The 21142-nt window shown below is 48.8% G+C and overlaps 1 protein-coding gene across 4 annotated transcripts in view; it reads left to right on the top strand.

Annotated features, from left to right (window-relative positions):
• The window catches only part of fes (FES proto-oncogene, tyrosine kinase), a 54133-nt gene that overhangs the window by 5926 nt on the left and 27065 nt on the right, over nt 1–21142 (top strand). For 3 of the 4 annotated variants that reach the window (XR_015074383.1, XR_015074382.1, XM_085972424.1), the window contains exons 2-4: nt 6896–7076; nt 9184–9426; nt 10389–10562. Coding sequence is in view for 2 of the 4 variants with exons in the window: in XM_085972424.1 (XP_085828550.1) it covers nt 9202–9426; nt 10389–10562 (399 nt within the window). In the remaining 2 variants the exon portion in view is untranslated. The remainder of the gene's footprint in view (nt 1–6895; nt 7077–9183; nt 9427–10388; nt 10563–21142) is intronic. The other variant, XM_085972425.1, reaches the window with a different exon arrangement.

The following is a 21142-nucleotide window of genomic DNA, read 5'->3' as shown; positions in this document are numbered from 1 at the left end:
CTAAGCTCCATATAAGAACATAAGAAATAGGAGCAGGAATAGGCCACTTGGCCCCTCGAGCCTGCTCCGCCATTCAATAAGATCATGGCTGATCTTGGGCTCAAAGCCACTTCCCTGCCCGCTCCCCATAACCCTTCACTCCCTTATCTTGCAAAAATCTGTCTATCTCCACTTTAAATGTATTTAATGACCCAGCCTCCACAGCTCTCTGGGGCAGAGAATTCCACAGATTTACGACCCTCTAAGAGAAGAAGTTCCTCCTCATCTCAGTTCTAAAAGGACGACCCTTTATTCTGAAACTGTGCCCCCGAGTTCTAGATTTTCCCACGAGGGGAAACATCCTCTCTGCATCTACCTTGTCCAGCCCCCTCAGTATCTTATATGTTTCAATAAGATCACCTCTCATTCTTCTAAACTCCAATGAGTATAGGCCCAGCCTGCTCAACCTTTCCTCATAAGTCAACCCCCTCATCTCAGGAATCAACCTAGTGAATCGTCTCTGAACTGCCTCCAATGCAAATATATCCTTCCTTAAATAAGGAGACCAAAACTGTAGCAGGATTTCCCTGCTTTTATACTCCAACCCCTTTGAAATAAAGGCCAACATTTAATTTGCCTTTTTGATTATTTGCTGTATCTGCATGCTAACTTTTTGTGTTTCATGCAAAAGGACCCCCAGGTCCCCCTGAACTGTAGCATTTTGTAATCTCTCTCCATTTAAATAATAATTTGCTTTTTTATTTTTCCTGCCAAAGTGTATAACCTCACACTTTCCCACATTATACTCCATCTGCCAAATGTTTGCCCACTCACTTAGCCTGTCTATATCCCTTTGCAGGATATTTTGAGTCCTCTGCACAACTTGCTTTCCCACCCATCTTTGTATCATGTGCAAACTTGGCTACATTACACTCGGTCCCTTCATCCAAGTCATTAATGTAGATTGTAAATAGTTGAGGCCCCAGCACTGATCCCTGTGGCACCCCACTAGTTACCGTTTGGCAACCGGAAAATGATCCATTTATCCCAACTCTTTGCTTTCTGTTAGTTAGCCAATTCTCTACCCATGCTAATATATTACCCCAATTCTGTGAGCTCTTATCTTATGCAGTATGTGGCACCTTATCGAATACACCACATCCACTGGTTCACCATTGTCCACCTTGCTCATTACCTCCTCGAAGAACTCCAGCAAGTTTGTTAAACATGATTTCCCTTTCATAAAACCATGCTGACTCTGCTTGATTGCATTAGGATTTTCCAAATGCTCTGTTACTGCTTCCTTAATGAAGGACTCCAGCATTTTCCCAACAACAGATGTTAGGCTAATTGCTTTCTGTCTCCCTCCTTTCTTTAATAGGGGTGTTAGATTTGCGGTTTTCCAATCCGCTGGGACCTCTCCAGAGTCCAGGGAATTTTGGTATATTACAACCAATGCATCCACTATCTCTGCAGCCACTTCTTTTAAGACCCTGGGATGCAGGCCATCAGGTCCAGGGGACTTGTCATTCTTTTAGCCCCATTATTTTACCAAGTACTATTTCCTTAGTGATAGTGATTGTCTTTAGTTCCCCCCTCCCTGTGGCATCTTGATTATTCATTATTGGGGTGTTGTTAGTGTCTTCTACCGTGAAGACAGATACAAAATATTTGTTCAGAGTCTCTGCCATTTCCCTGTTCCCCATTATTAATTCCCCAGTCTCATCCTCTAAATGACCAACGTTTACTTTAACTACCCTCTTCCTTTTTATGTACCTGTAGAAGCTCTTACTATCTGTTTTAATGTTTCTTGCCAGTTTACTCTCATAATTCATTTTTTTTTAGTCATCCTTTGCTGGTTTTTTTTAATTTCCCAGTCCTCTGGTCTCCCACCAATCTTGGCAACATTGTATGCCTCCGTTTTCAATTTGATACCATCCTTTACTTCCTTCGTTAGCCACGGATGGTGCTCCCTTCTCTTAAAATCTTTCTTTCTCACTGGAATATATTTTTGTTGAGAGTTATGAAATATCTCCTTAAATGTCTGCCACTGCATTTCAACCGTCTTACCCTTTAGTTTATTTCTCCAGTCCACTTTAGCCAGTTCTGCCCTCATGCCACTGTAATTGCCTTTGTTTTAAGATCAGGACACTGGTTTGAGATACAAATTTCTCACCCTCCAACTAAATTTGAAATTCAACCATGCTATGATCACTCTTTCCTAGAGGATCCTTTACTATGAGATCATTTATTAATTCTGTCTCATTACATAGTACCAGATCCAAGATAGCCTGCTCCCTGGTTGGTTCCATTACATACTGTTCTAGGAAACCATCCCAGATGCACTCTATGAACTCCTCCTGAAGGCTACCACGGCCAATTTGATTTGTCCAATCAATATGGAGATTAAAATCACCCATGATTATTACCGTACCTTTTTTACAGGCCTCCATTATTTGTTCATTTATACTCTGTCCAATAGTATTGCTGCTGTTCAGGAGCCTGTAGACTACGCCCACCAGAGACTTTTTCCCTTTATTATTTTTTATCTCCACCCAAACCGATTCTACATCTTGACCTTCTGAGCCAATATCTCTTCTCACCACTGCACTGATCCCATCCTTTACCAACAAAGCCTCCCTTTCCTTTCTGTCTGTCCTTCCAAATTGTCAAATTGTCATATACCTCTTCCTACACACCCACTCTTCTCCCAACATCCTCACTGTTGAAATCAAGACTCATTCTTTCCCATTGTCTCAAAATTGTGTTCATTCCTCGCCTCCTCCAGGCACAGAGGTTTGTGGGTTCATGTTCCACACCCAGATGTAATGTAGGCTGGCACTTCAGTGCAGTATTGAGGGAGGTGCTATCCTGCAGATTGACAGTGAACCAGGTTTGAAGCTCGTGTCTTTAGTCTTGTGCCTCCCTCTGCTCTGGTGAGTCAGGTGGAGATTAAAAATCCTAGGGCACTATTTGGATAAGAACAGGAACTATTCCTCATTTCTTGCCTCCGCTGCCATTACCAGAAAACACCAGATTAACTGGTTACTCATCTCAAGGCTGTGACATTTGCTGAAATAGCGTGGCTGCCGACATAACAGTCGGTGCACATCACAGCTCATCTCTCTACTACCCTGTTCTCGCTTTGAAGCCCATCGCTCTAGAATCCTGTTATTTGTTGCATGGTTCAGCATTTTGGACTCTGCAGGGCATCTGCATTTTGCAATTTCTTAATCTTTAAAAGGAAGTGAAATTTGCTGAATTGTGCTGAAAACTTCTCTATTTGCCAGTTAGGAATGAATTATGTTACTTTAGATTTTAAAACTTCTCTCATTTGCAACAGAGATTCTATTACAAATAGGGGGTTCAAACTCCGTCCTCCTGACCTCCAGTTAGGGTTCCGGGCAGCAGCTGTGCCCATATTCCCCTCCCTCTCCCCTCTGCACCAATTTCCAGGAGGTTTGGGATGTTCCTTTGGAAACTATTTCAATATTACATTGAAAATTATGTATTTTAGTTAGATTGAGCACTTTTAAACTTTACAATTGATAGAATTTTAATCTAAGAATAAAGAAAAATAACTCGCATTCACTAGACTAACTAAACACCGTCACTTCCCCAAAAGCTACCTCAACCATCACTCCCTCTGCTCCAACTTCCCCCACCGTTCACACAGACACAAGAACTAGGAGCAGGAGTCGGCCATTCGGCCCCTCGAGCCTGCTCCGCCATTCAATAAGATCATAGCTGATCTTCTACCTCATCTCCACTTTCCTGCACTATCCCCATATCCCTTGATTCCCTTAATATTCAACAATCTATCGATCTCTGTCTAGAATATACTCAACGACTGAGCCTCCACAGCCCTCTGGGGTAGAGAATTCCAAAGATTCACCACCCGCTGAGTGAAGAAATTTCTCCTCATCTCAGTCCTAAATGGCCGACCCCTTATTCTGAGACTGTGACCCCTGGTTCTAGACACCCCAGCCAGGGGAAACATCCTCCCTGCATCGACCCTGTCAAGCCCTGTAAGAATTTTGTATGTTTCAATGAGATCACCTCTCATTCTTCTAAACTCTAGAGAGACACTTGACTCTCTCCAAACCCAGTTCACAGAGACACTATACATCCTGCCTCTCTCCCAGTACATGCTGGAATTGTGCCCCCCCGAAAGGACTGGGAGTGGGACACAATGCCGGATGGATTGAGTGGGACACAATGCCGGATGGATTGAGTGGGGCACAATGCCGGATGGATTGAGTGGGGCACAATGCCGGATGGATTGAGTGGGGCACAATGCCGGATGGATTGAGTGGGGCACAATGCCGGATGGATTGAGTGGGGCACAATGCCGGATGGATTGAGTGGGACACAATGCCGGATGGATTGAGAAGGGTACAATGCCAGCTACCCTGCTCCCAATATGTGGTTGGTTTTAAATATTTCCACTTTTTAAAACAACACGCTGAACGGTTGCATCGCACAAACCCTTTCCAAGTGCCTGCATCAATCGTTTAAGTGTGGCCAGTGATCTGGCTACTTCCACACTCAGGAAGTTGAATAAGAGGGATCCATCACAGTGCAACTGCTGTGCGATGTGATAACAGGGCTACTGTATGTATTTTAATCAGTACAAAAATAGAGGTGGGGGGAGGGGACTCATGCTTGCGTTTTGAGTCCGGAAGCTTATTTTGCTGGTCATTCATTGCAAACTTCAATAAGTATTAAACAAAAGAAAGACTTGCATTTCTATAGCGCCTTTCATGTCCTCGGGACGCCCCAACGCGCTTTACAGATAATGAAGTACTTTGTGAAGTGTAGTCACTGCTGTAATGTAGGAAACGCTGCAGCCAATTTGTGCACAGCAAGCTCCCACAAACAGCAATGAGATAAATGACCAGATAACTTTTTTTAAATGATGTCCCACTCATCGTTGGTAAGCACTGGATACAAATCAGAGATTGTTTTATACCAGTGCAGAGTTTAAGGATTTCTTGTGTCTCTTCTCCCTCTGCTCCCCCCCCCCCCCCCCCCCCCACCCACCCGCCGCTGCACCGAGCCATCTCTCCCTGGAGGAAGCTAGCGATGTCATTCTTAAAATTAACTTTTCTCATTTATACTTTGAGGTGTTGAAGCTACGCTGTGAGATTAAAAACCAACACATTGATGAGTAGTACCGAAGTACTCTGACTTGAGAGTTGTATTTATGCAGCACCTTGTCACCTTTTACGTGTGCGCATTTGCATGCTTGCATGCTCCTGTCTGTTTGCATGCTTCTATGTGCACGTGTGCATTTGTATGCTTGCATGTGCATAAGTTTGTGTGCTTGCAGTTGCGTGTGGATGTTTGCGTGTGCATGTATGTCGGCGTGTTTTTCCCTCCCCTCCTTTTGTTCTGTTTCTTTCTAAATACTGGTCTGTAATCTTGTCTAGTTCTGAAAGAAAGCCCACCCCAGCTTGTTTGTTCTCTCCACGGATGCTGCCTAGCCTGCTGCGAGTGTCCAGCATTTTCTGTTTTTGCTACTCATTTCATTTTCTGTTCCCTGGCGCTTGAACCCTTCACTCTAGTGAACAAATTACTTGTAATCAATTCACTTTACGATCCGTTCTAGCAACATGATCACTTGACTATACCCGAATGGAATTCCCTCTGTGTTTATCTTCCCAGAACATGAGCAGTTGGTTTCTTGCATAACTAATCGGCAGCATTTTTTACGCATGGGAGTATTAAGGTTGGCATTCCTGACTACAGGGGCTGCTTACGAGCTTGCATCTTCCAGCTAGCACTTGTCAAATGAGGAATATCACAATTAGAGATGGGAGGCAGCTGTTAAACAGGGACGGGCTGGGGAGGTTTGTGGTGAAGAGGACGAGGAGAGGTTTGACCAGGTGCAGACAGCTGAGTGCGTCATGCCTGGGCTGCGGTCTGTGTTTCTAGACACTAGGTGGTCGGTGGAGTCTCCAGGAACTGAAGATTAATCTCCAGGACACGGCTGCGAGCAACGCCTGGGAGAAAAATCAATAGGGGCCTTAAAACAAAATTGTATTTTTTTTTCTAATTCTTTTGAACACTTTCATTTATTAGTTGTAAAAATATTGGAAATGGGGCAAGAAAGGCTGTTTTGACTGACAAGTCAAGATTAATCCAATCAGGTGACAAAGAATCGCTTCCCTTTCCGATTGGCCATGGGAAGACGGTGCGCCTGGAGGATGGACCAATGGCGGGAGTGTGGAGGCGGGGTTGGCTCGAGGCGGGAGGTCATGTGATGAAGCCTCCAGGAATGGTCACTCCTGCCAGTTGGCCAAACTGTTAAATTTCCACTCAATGGCGATAGATGGATAGCCCATCGATCCGTCCTGATTTCACCCTTGGACCTAACTTTTCTGAGTAGCAGCTGATAAACCAGGGCTCCGCCTGCGTATCGGAGAGTCTTGAGCGCGATTGTCTGCCATTTTCCAATTTACACTGATGCTCCGTGAGGTTCCTCCCCACCAGCGGATACTCAGAACATTACCCTCTTGATGTTGACCTTGTGATAAATTATTGAATGGGTAAAGGGCCTTCAGCCCTTCGAGCAGATTCCCTCCCATATACCACGCACAGCCTCACTACCACGGGCCCCACCGAACCCCAGGAGTCACTGCATTGAGCTCGAGAGGGAGATCCCCTGTCCATCTTTCTCCAGCTCCAGCGACTGTGGGGCCAGTTACAGTTACCCCCCCCCCCCCCACAGTGCTGCACTCCTGGCTGAGAACAGCCCAAAGGGAGGGGCGGGAGAGAGCCACGACCACCAGGCAGCACCATGTCCCGCACCCCCCCCAGACGCTGCTCCAGCCCAGTGGTCTACCTTCGGTTCAGTAAAAGACAGATGCATTTACCCATCGAGTCATCATAGGAACTGTTTCTTTTTCTTAAGCTGATGTAAGATAAGGCAGTGAAGCTCGTACAGCAACAAAGCCGAGACGATATCTCACATCCTGTGGCCAACAGCCTCTTTGTGCCTGTGAGAGTTGCGACGTGCACTGAATCACACACGGAGACACTGGGACAACGTTTGGACAGAAAGCAAAAGCGGATCCGACTCACTACATCTTCAGGTGTGTCTTTATGTTAAAATCATGTGTTGACCCTCGCCAGGTGCCAGCTGCTCTTTGAGCTAACGGCCAGCGGCCACTCTTTGACTCTGAGCCCAGACGATGAGGCTGTTTCATCGACAAGGCTTCCCAGCCCAGCCTGATCCCATCCTCAGCTGACACCTGTGCACACAGCTAGGATCACTGGGTAATGGCAGTGAAAGAGATTAAGATTGAGAAATAAGTGTGATGAAATATTTCCATTCATCACTGCCTGTGACTGAGATCAGTTTCAGTGTCATTTCCCTTCCCCCAGACCTCATTGTATTGTGTACTGGAATGTGCTGTATTGTATACTGGAATGTGCTGTGTGTAGGGCTCCGCCCATATCTGGCCCCGTTTGTAAGCTAGCTTCAGTCTCGCCCCAATCTCCAGAAGGACGACATCTCTCTCGCTTACGTGTTTCGTTCTAAGTTAATAAAAGCCTTGTTTTGTTCTGCTACCTTCGAGTCTCGGAATTATTGAGGCACATCAATAAGAACATAAGAATTGGGAGCAGGAGTGGGCCACACGACCCCTCGAGCCTGCTCTGCCATTCAATAAGATCATGGCTGATCTTCGACCTCAACTCCGCTTTCCCGCCCGATCCCCATATCCCTCGATTCCCCCCAGTGCCCAAAAAGCTATCGGTTTGGAATCTTGTGGAACCTGTGCCCCAGCACTGCCTTCAGGACAGCTGAGTAGAAACTGGAAAGAAAACCCGCTGGCTGCAGGAAGTTTGTAATCAGATATGTAGTGCTGAAGGCCAGTTACAGCAGTTAAATTTGCAGAACCAACAAAAATAATGAATTTGAGGAACCTCAAGAGGAAATGGTGAGAATATAATTTTAATTATCGTACGCAAACCTACACCATAGAAAAAGAAAAGATCTGCATTTACACAACCGCAAGGCATCCCAAAGTACTTAACAAGCAATAAATACTTTTTAAAGTGCAGTCACTGTTGTAATGTAGGAAACGCAGCAGCCAGTTTTTCAAAGAGAGGGGGAGTTCCCCCCAATGTGATGATGACCAGATAATCTTTTTTAGTGATGTTGATTGAGGGATAAATATTGGTCCAGGACACCGGGGCGAACTCACCTGCTGCTTTTTGAAATAGTGGCATGAGATCTTTTACGTCCACCTGAGCGGGCAGAAGGGGCCTCGGTTTAACTTCTCATCCAAAAGTCAGCAGCTCCGACAGTGCGGCGCTCCCTCAGTACCGCCCCTCCGACAGTGCGGCGCTCCCTCAGTACCGCCCCTCCGACAGTGCGGCGCTCCCTCAGTACTGCCCCTCCGACAGTGCGGCGCTCCCTCAGTACCGCCCCTCCGACAGTGCGGCGCTCCCTCAGTACCGCCCCTCCGACAGTGCGGCGCTCCCTCAGTACCGCCCCTCCGACAGTGCGGCGCTCCCTCAGTACCGCCCCTCCGACAGTGCGGCGCTCCCTCAACACTGCCCCTCCGACAGTGCGGTGCTCCCTCAGCACGCCCCCTCCGACAGTGCGGCGCTCCCTCAGTACCGCCCCTCCGACAGTGCGGCGCTCCCTCAGTACTGCCCCTCCGACAGTGCGGTGCTCCCTCAGCACTGCCCCCTCCGACAGTGCGGCGCTCCCTCAGTACCGCCCCTCCGACAGTGCGGCGCTCCCTCAGCACTGCCCCTCCGACAGTGCGGCGCTCCCTCAGCACTGCCCCTCCGACAGTGCGGCGCTCCCTCAGTACTGCCCCCTCCGACAGTGCGGCGCTCCCTCAGCACTGCCCCTCCGACAGTGCGGCGCTCCCTCTGTACTGCCCCTCCGACAGTGCGGCGCTCCCTCAGCACTGCACTGGGAGTGTCAGTCTAGATTTTGTACTCCAGTCTCTGGAGTGGGGACTTGAACCCACGACCTTCTGACTCTGAGGCGAGGGTGCTGCCCACTGAGCCACAGCTGGCACATTGAAGGTATCAGCTGGATGTCGCAACTTGATTGGTAGATAGGTTCTGGACTCGTGGTCAGCTGAGCTCCTGAGGGTCTAGAGCTCATGCTGTGGTGCCTGACCCTCCTAGATCATTCCTGTCTTCCTAAGCTGTGTTTTGCTTCCTCCTCCGCGTCAGGTCCAGGTTCCTGGAGCGATGGGTTTCAGCACTGATCTCTGGTGTCCCCAGGGGCATTCCATGCTGCTGCGCTTGCAAGACTCGGAGCTCCGGCTGATGGAGATGATGAAGAAGTGGATGACCAATCGAGTCAGGAGCGACAAGGAATACTCAGGGTTACTTCACCAAATGTTCTCCCAGGCAGAGAGGCAGGAAAGCAGTCTGCAGGCTGGAGGAGTCGATTACATCAGTCAGATCAACAAGGTAGGGACGATCCAGTGCTTCATTGATTTCTCTCATTTACAGTCGTGACTGGATGCTGGCACTGTGGTAGAACTGAATCAAACCGCCCACAAACATTAGCCGTGGCTCAGTGGGCAGCACTCTCGCCTCCGAGTCAGAAGGTTGTGGGTTCAAGTCCCACTCCAGAGACTCGAGCACAAAAATCCAGGCTGACACTCCCAGTGCAGTACTGAAGGAGGTGCCGTCTTTCGGATGAGACGTTAAACCGAGGCCCCGTCTGCCCCCTCGGGTGGATGTAAAAGATCCCATGGGTACTATTTCGAAGAAGAGGTGGGAAGTTATCCCCAGTGTCCAGGCCAATATTTATCCCTCAACCAACATCACTAAAAAGCAGATAATCTGGTCATTTAAGATGGTGAAAATAGCAGGTTTCCTGCACGGTGGACCTCGGCCTTTCACAATAACCCAGTACAGGTGAGATACAGAGTAAAGCTCTCCCTACACTGTCCCATCAAACACTCCCAGGGCAGGTACAGCACGGGTTAGATACAGAGTAAAGCTCCCTCTACACTGTCCCATCAAACACTCCCAGGGCAGGTACAGCATGGGTTAGATACAGAGTAAAGCTCCCTCTACACTGTCCCATCAAACACTCCCAGGGCAGGTACAGCACGGGTTAGATACAGAGTAAAGCTCCCTCTACACTGTCCCATCAAACACTCCCAGGGCAGGTACAGCACGGGTTAGATACAGAGTAAAGCTCCCTCTGCACTGGCCCATCAAACTATCAATAAGCTCTTCTCTGCTTTGTGTTATTTCCTACTTGCGGTGTTTTTCCATGACGTGGTCTCTGCTGGACATTTTCGCCGCTCGTTGGGTTGCGGTTTTCAGAAGAGGCTTTTGAACACCTCTCATCTCACCGAGGTACAGGGAGAAGTGTGAAAGTCAATATTGTTGTAATAATGGCCTGTTCGCTCTTTCAGTCCTGGTCAACGATTGTGAATCAGACGGAAGTTTTGAGCCGGGTGATGCGGAAACATTCGGAAGATCTGAACTCGGGGCCCATTAACAAACTAACGCTGCTAATCCGTGACAAACAACTGCTGAAGAAGAGCTACAGCGATCAGTGGCAGCAGATAACCCAAGAGGTGATCAAGGTAAGGAGACAGGTGATTCGCCGCCGCCTCTATGGTTGAAAAATGCACCAAAAACCCTTTCTTTACTTTCATGTCTTTAAACATTGAGAAGGTTTTCCTTTTTTTTTTCTTTATCCTCAAATTTTCTCTTCAACATTCCTTTTCCCGAAGGCATTGACCCTTTGGTTGGGTTTGTCTAGTTATGGTTGTACCTCTGTCCACATTCCCCACACACTCCCACTGCACTGGCCTCTGTCCACATTCCCCACACACACTCCCGCTACACTGACCTCTGTCCACAGTCCCCACACACACTCCCGCTGCACTGACCTCTGTCCACATTCCCCATACACACTCCCGCTGCACTGACCTCTGTCCACATTCCCCATACACACTCCCGCTGCACTGACCTCTGTCCACAGTCCCCATACACACTCCCGCTACACTGACCTCTGTCCACAGTCCCCATACACACTCCCGCTGCACTGACCTCTGTCCACAGTCCCCATACACACTCCCGCTGCACTGACCTCTGTCCACAGTCCCCATACACACTCCCGCTGCACTGACCTCTGTCCACACTCCCCACACACAATACAATACAATACAAATCGCTTTATTGGCATGATAAGGTACATCTTATGTTGCCAAAGCATCAAAATACATTTATGGTTGAACACATAAACGCGGTTCCATTCATACAGTGTATAAACAGGTATATCCCTGAGTTTATAAATATACATTCGCCTTGTTTATATATACTCTTGTCTTAGTTTACTGGTTGTCCCTCTGTTCATGGCAAGCTGTAACATAGTGTGCCGCCAGTGTTACACAGCTTCTCTCCTCCCCCAGTAGGAATGGGAGTTTTTGGTTGTCAGTCAGATTTCTGAATTCAGGGCATATTTGTGAGAATTTTTGGTAGAAATTCTCTCTGATGCCATGATATTTTCCACAGGCTGTGAGGAAGTGCATCTCTGTCTCAACTACTCCCTGACTGCAGTGAGAGCATATCCTGTCTTCTCTTGGCAGCCTGTGTCTGCCTTTTTTGATTGCTAGGCTATGTTCGCTAAGTCTGTACCTTGTCAAGGTTCTTCTCAGTTTGTTATCCTTTACCATGGTCAGGTAATCAGCTATGTTGTATTGTCTGTTTAGGGCCAAGTAGCAATTGAGTTTGCTTTGGGTTTTTGTTGTTTCTGCCCAATATGACACATTTTTCCTTTTGCTTAGCGACGATTGTGTTGGGTCGAATTCTTTGTATTACCCTGTCACTGTCCTGGGACTGGTTATTGTTAGTATTGTTATTAGTTACTTTATTGAGTCCCAGGACTAGTTGACTGAGGGTATTCTTCTTTATGGTCAGCTCTTGGCATTTCAGGGCGTCGTAGTGATAGCATTGGGGGTTGCTCATTTGTAGGTGATTCCAAAATTTGGTGGCTCTTTTTTGGATCGTGATTATTAATGGGTATTGGCCTAGTTCCGCCCTGCATGCGTTGTTTACTGTTTTCCTTTGAGTCCGGAGGATACTTTTACAGAATTCCGCATGTAGGATCTCAATTGGGTGTTTGTCCCATTTTGCAAAATCTTGTTGTGTTAGTGGTCCCCAGACCTCACTGCCATAGAGTGCAATTGGTTCAATTACTGATTTGAAAATTTTGAGCCAAATGCTAATTGGGATTTCTATTTGGATTGATTTTTTGATGGCATAGAAAGCCCTTCTTGCTTTCTCTTTCAGTTCATTCACAGCCAGTTTGAAGTTTCCCGTAGAACTGATTTTTAAGCCCAAGTATGTGTAGTGAGTGGTTTGTTCAATTTTGGTTGTTCCTACTGTGAAATTTATTGTGGGTCCATGTTGTTTGGATCTTTGCTGGAACACAAGGACTTTGGTTTTTTGGGGATTTATTGTCAGGGCCCAAGTCTGGCAGTACGACTCCAGCAGGTCCAGGTTCTGCTGTAGACCCTCCTTAGTTGGTGACAGCAGAACCAGGTCGTCGGCATAGAGGAGGAATTTAACCTTGGATTCATATAGGGTGAGGCCGGGTGCTGTAGATTGTTCAAGTAGTTTTGCCAATCCATTAATGTAAATATTAAAGAGTGTCGGTGAGATTGGCGAGCCCTGCGTCACCCCCCGCCCCTGTGGGAAGTATTTTGTTTGTTTGTCTCCAATTTTAACTGCACATTTATTGTTTGTATACATTGATTTAATTACATCATATGTTTTCCCTCCTACCCCGCTTTCGATAAGTTTCAGGAATAAACCGTCATGCCAGATGGAGTCGAAAGCCTTCTGGAAATCTACAAAGCATGCGTAGATTTTGCTTTTGTTATGGTGAACGTGTTTGTCAATTAGGGTCTGTAGGGTGAAGATATGATCGGATGTTCTATAGTTTGGCAGGAATCCAATTTGGCTTTTACTCAAGACATTGTGCTCTTCAAGGAAGTTTATAAGTCTTTTGTTTATGATGCTACAGAATACCTTCCCCAGGTTACTGTTTACACAGATGCCTCGATAGTTGTTTGGGTCGATTTTGTCCCCACTTTTGTATATGGGTGTTATGAGTCCTTTGTTCCAGATGTCAGGGAAATAACCGACACTCAGAACCAAGTTGAAGAGTTTTAGGATAGCCAGTTTCAGTTTGTCGTCTGCGTGTTTAATCATCTCGTTTAGTATGCCGTCTGTCCCGCAAGCTTTTCCTGGTCGCAGGTCCTTGAGTTTTTCAAGAAGTTCTTTTTCTGTTATTATGGCGTCCAGCAGGTTTTGGTTATCTTTTATGGCCATTTCAAGCTTTTCTAGTTTTTTGCGTATTTGGTGTTGCTCTGGTCTTAGTGTGTTTTTCTGGTATAATTTTTCAAAGTGGTTTACCCATGTGTCCCCATTTTGAATGGACAAATCGTCGTGTTGTTTTTTGTGTAGTGTTTTCAAGTTGTCCCAGAAACAATTCGACTCAATGGATTCCTCCATGGAGCTGAGTGTATTCTTAATAAATTGCTCTTTTTTGGTCCTGAGTGTGTTTCTGTATTGTGTTAGCGTCTGACAATAAGTAAGGCGTAATTCCTCGTTTTCTGGATGTCTGTGTTTTTGGTTTGATAGTTTTCTAAGTTTTTTCCTCATGTTATGGCAATCATGGTCAAACCATTTTTCATAGTTTTTTGTTTTGGGTTTGTTCTTGCGAGCTTTCAAGTTTGCATTTGTTGCCTAATTATCAAAAATATTGTTTAGTTTACTAACTGCCCGGTTTACGCCTTCTTTATTGTGAGTGTATATGTTATCCAGAAAGGTGTCTAAGAGAGCTTGAGTTGATGCATTGCTAATTGTTTTCTGGTATTTTTCCGTGTCATTTTTGGCCCATCTGTACGATTTTTTGGTGTTGTACAGTTTACTGGGTTGTGTTTCTATGTTGTTTGTTTCTGTCTTTTTGAGAAACATAGTAATTTGGCTGTGATCTGACAGTGTTGTTTGTGGTTTGACTGTGAATGCTCTGAAAGAGGATGGGTCCAAGTCTGTAATCATATCGTCTACTGTGCTGCAGCCAAGAGGTGAGCAGTAGGTCGATCTTCCTAGGAGGTCTCCTATGAACCTACCATTGACAATGTACAGACCCAGGTTTCGACAGAGCTGTAGTAGCTGTTTACCGTTGGTATTTGACTGCTTGTCGCAGTTATGTCTGTATGGAAGGGAAGGGATGTCAGTGGTTATTCCCGAATACGTAATTGTTTCCCTGATTATTGGTGAAGTCTGGTTCTTCGCCCGTTCTTGAATTGAGGTCCCCACAGATCAACACGTTCCCCTGGGCCTGGTATTGGATAATTTCCCCCTCCATGTTGGAGAAGGTGTCCTCTTTGTAGTACGGGGAATCGATTGGAGGGATATAAAGACCTCTGTCCACAGTCCCCCATACACACTCCCGCTGCACTGACCTCTGTCCACACTCCCCACACACACTCCCACTACACTGACCCCTGTCCACAGTCCCCCAAACACACTCCCACTGCATTGACCTCTGTCCACAGTCCCCATACACACTCCCACTGCACTGACCTCTGTCCACAGTCCCCCACACACACTCCCACTACACTGACCTCTGTCCACAGTCCCCCATACACTCCCGCTACACTGACCTCTGTCCACAGTCCCCCATACACTCCCACTACACTGACCTCTGTCCACAGTCCCCCAAACACACTCCCGCTACACTGACCTCTGTCCACATTCCCCACACACTCCCGCTACACTGACCTCTGTCCACAATCCCCCATACACACTCCCGCTGCACTGACCTTTGTCCACATTCCCCACACACACTCCCGCTACACTGACCTCTGTCCACAGTCCCCCATACACACTCCCGCTACAATGACCTCTGTCCACAGTCCCCCATACACACTCCCGCTACACTGACCTCTGTCCACAGTCCCCCATACACACTCCCGCTACACTGACCTCTGTCCACAATCCCCCATACACACTCCCGCTACACTGACCTCTGTCCACAATCCCCCATACACACTCCCGTTACACTGACCTCTGTCCACATTCCCCATACACACTCCCGCTACACTGACCTCTGTCCACAATCCCCAGACACACTCCCGCTACACTGACCTCTGTCCACAGTCCCCCATACACACTCCCGCTACACTGACCTCTGTCCACAATCCCCAGACACACTCCCGCTACACTGACTCCCGCTATTCCAAGAGTTTTATCACATGACCTCCTACTGCCCCGCCCCCACACTCACGCTATTGGTCGTCCGACACGTTCATCCACGGCTAATCGGAAAGCTAACAGACTCTTCATTACCCGATTGGATGACTCTTAATTGTCAGTCAAACGGCCTTTTTCCCCCATCTCCGATAGTTTTATAACTAGTAAATGAAAGGGATCAAAGAAAAGTAAATTAAGAACAATTTTTTATTGTCCCGATGATTTTTCTCCCGCGTGTTGCTTGCAGCCATGTCCAGGAGATTAATCTTCAATTTCTGGAAGACTCCGGGGCAATCCTGGAGCGTTGGCAACCCCACTCGCCAGCCCTACTTTAAATCTGATTTCCAAACCCAGTGGCCTCTTTCCTGATGACTGTGCAGGATACGGTAGCACAGTGATTATGTTACTGGGCTAGTAATCCAGAGGCCTGGACTAATGATCCGTGTGACATGAGTTCAAATCCCACCACGGCAGCTGGGGAATTTAAATTCAGTTAATTAAATAAATCCGGAATTAAAAAGCTAGTATCAGTAATGGTGAGCATTGTCGTCAAAACCCATCTGGTTCACTAATGTCCTTTCTAGGGAAGGAAATCTGCCGTCCTTACCCGGTCTGGCCGATATGTGACTCCGGACCCCACAGCAGTGTGGTTGACTCGTAACTGGCGTTGCAAGCCACTCTGGCGTATCAAAGGGAAATTAGGGATGGGCAATAAATGCTGACATTGCCAGCGACGGCCCACATCCTTTGAATGACTTTAAAAAAAAAAAGGATCTCCGAGCAATTTTGCGGCTCACCTCCGCTTCCCCTGTGGATGTTGCTCGATGCCGGTGATTCTGACCGACTCGGATGCAGCACGCCCCCCCCCCCCCCCCCCCGTTCCCCCCTCTTTTCCTTTCCCAAGTCTGTCAGCTGCTACTTTTTACATTTTTGACGCTCTTCCAAGTGTTAAAGCTTTAGTAAATGTGTGCCGGGACACTTTGAATGTGGGCAGGTGATTTAAACAGACACGCCCTGCGCTACCTGCTGTAGCAAGTGGCAAAGTGCGGCTGCTATAGTTACGGTGTTCAACAAAAGCACTTTGTAAACTGGTTTATCGAGGGTGAAACCTTCTCAAGTGTTTACCAACAGATTGATTGTGATTCAAAAGCAAGATATTGCGGATGCTGGAAATCTGAAATTAAAAACAGAAAATGCTGGAAACACTCAGCCGGTCAGGCAGCATCTGTGGAGAGAGAAACAGAGTTAACGTTTCAGGTCGATGACCTTTTCAGAATTGTGATAATCTGATCAGTCCCTTTTATATATAGTGTGAGCTGAGGCTTGCGGCATTAGTGAGTGAATAGATTTGAACTCATCACATTGAATATAGACAAACAATATTTTAGAATCATCGAATGATACAGCACAGAAGGAGGCCATTCGGCCCATCGTGCCTGTGCCGGCTCTTTGAACGAGCTCTCCAATTAGTCCCACTCCTCTGCCCTTTCCCCAAAGCCCTGCAAATCTATCCCCTTCAAGTGTTTCTTCCCCATTCCCCAAATTATTCCCTTTTGCCATCCTCCCTCTCCCCCCCCCCCCCCCCCCAACCACCCCGCCTCCCAGAAGCCAGCTGGCTGAAGGTACACTTGCTGTCGGAGGTGCCGTTTGTTTTGTCGTTGGTGTTTGAGCTCTGTAATCAACGGCAAGCAGAGGATTTTATAACGAACAGTGCCGCCGAATTCTGGCCAGCATCCCTCGTAGCCAATAGCACCTTCAGGAGCCGTGTGTATTGCTCAGGCTGGATCATTTTCTTACCCATTTAATCTTCTCCCACAGCCCATGTACACTCTCCCCTATCATGGACTCTACCCACCCATTTAATCTTCTCCACAGCCCATGTACACTCTCCCCTATCATGAACTCTACCCACCCATTTAATCTCCTCTCACAGCCCGTGTACACTCTCCCCTTGTGATGAAATATGCCATTCATCAGGCACTCTGTATTCTCTGTGTTTGATTGTGCCTGTGACTGTGACAAGCAGGGGAGTTTAGTTTCAGTTTCATTTCCTTACCTGTATTGTGTGTAGGGCTCCGCCCATACCTGGCCCCTACTTAAGCAGGCCCCAGCGTGTCTCACAGGCAGTACAGCAGATCTCTGGATGAGAGACACTTCTCCACTGTGTATTACTTTCTGAGTTAATAAAAGCCTTGCTTTGCTCCGTTAACGTTGAGTCTCGGATTCATTGAGGCACATCAATTTTATTAACTCAATTTTCAACGCAATGGATCAACTCTTGAAACCCGAACGTTTGGATTTGGACCCGTATGTTTCGGACGCATCGGCACGATTCGGACACTGGTTTAAGTGTATGGAATTCTTCCTGGACAATTCCGCAGCCATCACAGACGCTACGGACGCTGAAAGTATGAAACTCGGAATCCTGCGGAATTGGGTAAGCCACCGGGTTTGCCCCCTTATCCAAGACGCCGACACGTACCCGACCGCCTGCGACATCCTAAAGGCGCATTACCAGCAGCCTGCGAATGAGGTGTACGCTAGGCATCTGCTCGCTACTCGCACACAGCGACCTGGGGAATCGCTGGATGAGTTCCTAGTCACCCTGAAAACGCTTGGCAAAGACTGCAAGTGCCAAGATGTAAAAGCCGCAGTGTACACTGACGAGCTTGTTCGTGATGCCTTTATCACAGGCCTCAGATCCACTTACATCCGGCAGAGACTACTGGAAAAAACGGGATTGGACCTGAAACAGGCTGTGGACACAGCGCGATCCCTGGATGTGGCCCAGAGAAACTCGGACGCCTACTCTTCAGCCCGCGCCGCCCACGCCGCCACGTGTGCACCAAGGGCGCCGCCATCTTGGAAGGCATCTTCCCCGCCTGGCAGCCCGACACCGTCGGGGCCCCGCTCTCCCCCCAGAAGCCCTACAACAGCCGCGACGCGTCGGGGCCCCAACTGCTACTTCTGCGGGCAGCCGAAGCACACCAGAAACCTGTGCCCGGCGAAAGGCACCACCTGCTTTAAGTGCGGTAAGAAGGGGCACTTCGGGAAGGTGTGCAGAGGGAACCCCGCTGGAAAACCCGCCACCGCCGCGTGTGCGCCGTGGGAGCGGCCATCTTGGACGCCATCTTGCCCGACCTCGTGGGGTCCGCCATCTTGTGAGCAGACAGCGTGGACGCCATCTTGTCTCGATCAGGGCCCTACAGTGGCATCGGTCACAGTGGACCAGACCAGACCGCACCCGCTATCCAAATCAATGGTGGACATCGAGGTAAACGGGTGCGGGGTTAAATGTTTAATTGACAGTGGAAGCACGGAGAGTTTTATCCACCCTGAACTAGCACAACAACTCTCTCTAACGGTGGTCCCTGCTCGGGGCACCATCTCTATGGCTGATAAAACCCAGACATCGACCATTATGGGTTACTGCGCGGTACAATTGTCCGTTAACGGAACTGTATACGATCATTTTAAATTACTAATCATGAAGAGTCTATGTGCGAGCGTGATCTTGGGCCTGGATTTCCAGTGCCACCACCAAAGCATCACGCTCAATTACGGTGGGTCCCAGCCGCCCCCCTCAGTGTGCGGTCTGGCTACCCTGAAGGTAAAGCCGCCTTCGCTATTCGCGAACCTTACTCCCAACTGCCGGCCAATAGCGACCAAAAGCAGGAGGTACAGCTGGGAGGACAGGCGGTTTATCGCGACCGAGGTGGACAGGCTGCTGAGGGAGCGCGTTATTGAACGCAGCAACAGCCCGTGGCGCGCCCAAGTGGTGGTGGTGAGGGGTAGCGAGAAGAAACGGATGGTGATCGACTATAGCCAAACGATCAACATGTACACCCAACTAGACGCCTACCCGCTACCCTGCATATCAGAAATGGTGAACCAAATTGCCCAATACCGGGTGTTCTCCACCATCGACCTCAAGTCAGCGTACCACCAGCTCCCTATCAGACCAGAGGACCGCCCGTACACCGCCTTCGAGGTGAACGGACGCCTCTACCAATTCCTCAGAGTCCCCTTTGGGGTGACGAATGGGGTCTCGGTCTTCCAGAGGGAGATGGACCGCATGGTCGATGACCACCACTTGCAGGCAACCTTCCCCTACCTCGACAACGTCACCATCTGCGGTCACAACCAGCAGGATCACGACTCGAACCTCGAGAGGTTCCTGAAAACCGCACAAAAACTCACCTCACTTACAACGAGGACAAGTGCATTTTCAACACCACGCGCCTCTGCATACTAGGCAGCGTGGTGGAGAATGGGGAAATCGGACCAGACCCCGACCGATTGCGCCCCCTATGGGAGCTGCCCCTGCCCAACACTCCCAAAGCCCTGAAAAGGTGCCTGGGGTTATTTTCTTATTATGCCCAATGGGTCCCCAACTACTCCGATAAAGCCCGCCCCCTCTTGAAAGCATCCTCTTTCCCGCTCTCTGCTGAGGCCCACGCCGCCTTCAAAAGCATTAAGCGGGATATTGAACGGGCCACGCTACAGGCAGTGGACGAGAACACTCCCTTTCAAGTGGAAAGTGATGCGTCTGACTTTGCCTTGGCGGCCACCCTCAACCAGGCGGGGCGGCCTGTAGCTTTCTTCTCGAGGACCCTCCAAGGGCCCGAGATCAGACACTCCTCCGTGGAAAAGGAGGCCCAAGCCATCGTGGAGGCAGTGCGCCACTGGCGCCACTACCTAGCCGGCAAACGCTTCACCCTACTTACCGACCAGCGGTCGGTAGCGTTTATGTTTAATAATAAACAGAAGGGGAAGATTAAAAATGATAAGATTCTCAGGTGGCGGATCGAGCTCGCCACCTTCGAGTATGACATCATTTACCGGCCAGGGGCCCTTAACGAATCCCCCGACGCCCTCTCACGAGGGATGTGTGCCAGCGCCACCGGGGATCGGCTACAGACCCTCCACAACGACCTCTGCCACCCAGGGGTCACACGGCTGTTCCACTTCATAAAGTCCCGCAACTTACCCTACTCGATTGAGGAAGTTCGGTCTCTGACCAGGAACTGCCGCACTTGCGCCGAGTGCAAGCCTCGGTTCTACCGCCCAGATAGAGCCCACTTAATCAAAGCTACACGGCCCTTTGAGCGGCTCAGCTTAGATTTCAAGGGCCCCCTCCCGTCAGTCGACCGTAATGTTTACTTCCTGAACATTGTGGACGAATACTCCCGTTTCCCATTCGCCTTCCCCTGCCCAGACATGACCAGCGCCACGGTCATTAAATGCCTCAACAGCCTGTTCTGCCTGTTCGGTATGCCGAGCTACATCCATACGGATAGGGGGGCGTCCTTCATGAGTGAAGAGCTACGCCAGTACATGCTGTCCAGGGGGATCGCCACGAGCCATACCACCAGCTACAACCCCCAGGGTAACGGCCAGGTGGAGCGAGAGAACAGGACAGTATGGAAAGCAGTCACTCTAGCTCTAAGGACCAAGGGCCTCCCTATCTCCCGCTGGCAGGAAGTCCTCCCAGATGTGCTCCATTCGATACGGTCGCTATTGTGTACTGCCACTAATGCCACGCCTCATGAACGAATGTTTGTCTTTCCCCGGAAATCTACCTCAGGCGTATCCATGCCGTCATGGCTCTCCACCCCAGGTCCGGTATTTGTACGAAGGCATGTGAGGGGCCACAAGACGGACCCTCTCGAGGAGTCAGTGCACCTACTCCACGCCAACCCCCAATACGCGTATGTCCGGCACGCCGACGGAAGGGAGGACACCGTGTCCATAAAAGACGTCGCCCCAGCCGGTAACGACAACAACCACGACAACAACAGCCACAACGATCACAGCAACTCTTACCCACCCACTATCCTTTCATCACCCCCGGAAGAACATCGACCAACGGTGCCCCCACCAACTACCCCTTCAA

The sequence above is a fragment of the Somniosus microcephalus genome, chromosome 32 (genome assembly GCF_052327205.1).
Source record: "Somniosus microcephalus isolate GS21.2 chromosome 32, FLI_Smic_1.0, whole genome shotgun sequence".
NCBI lineage: Eukaryota > Metazoa > Chordata > Chondrichthyes > Squaliformes > Somniosidae > Somniosus > Somniosus microcephalus.
Note: the sequence above shows the minus strand (reverse complement) of the source record. Positions and strands in the feature narration are given on the sequence as shown.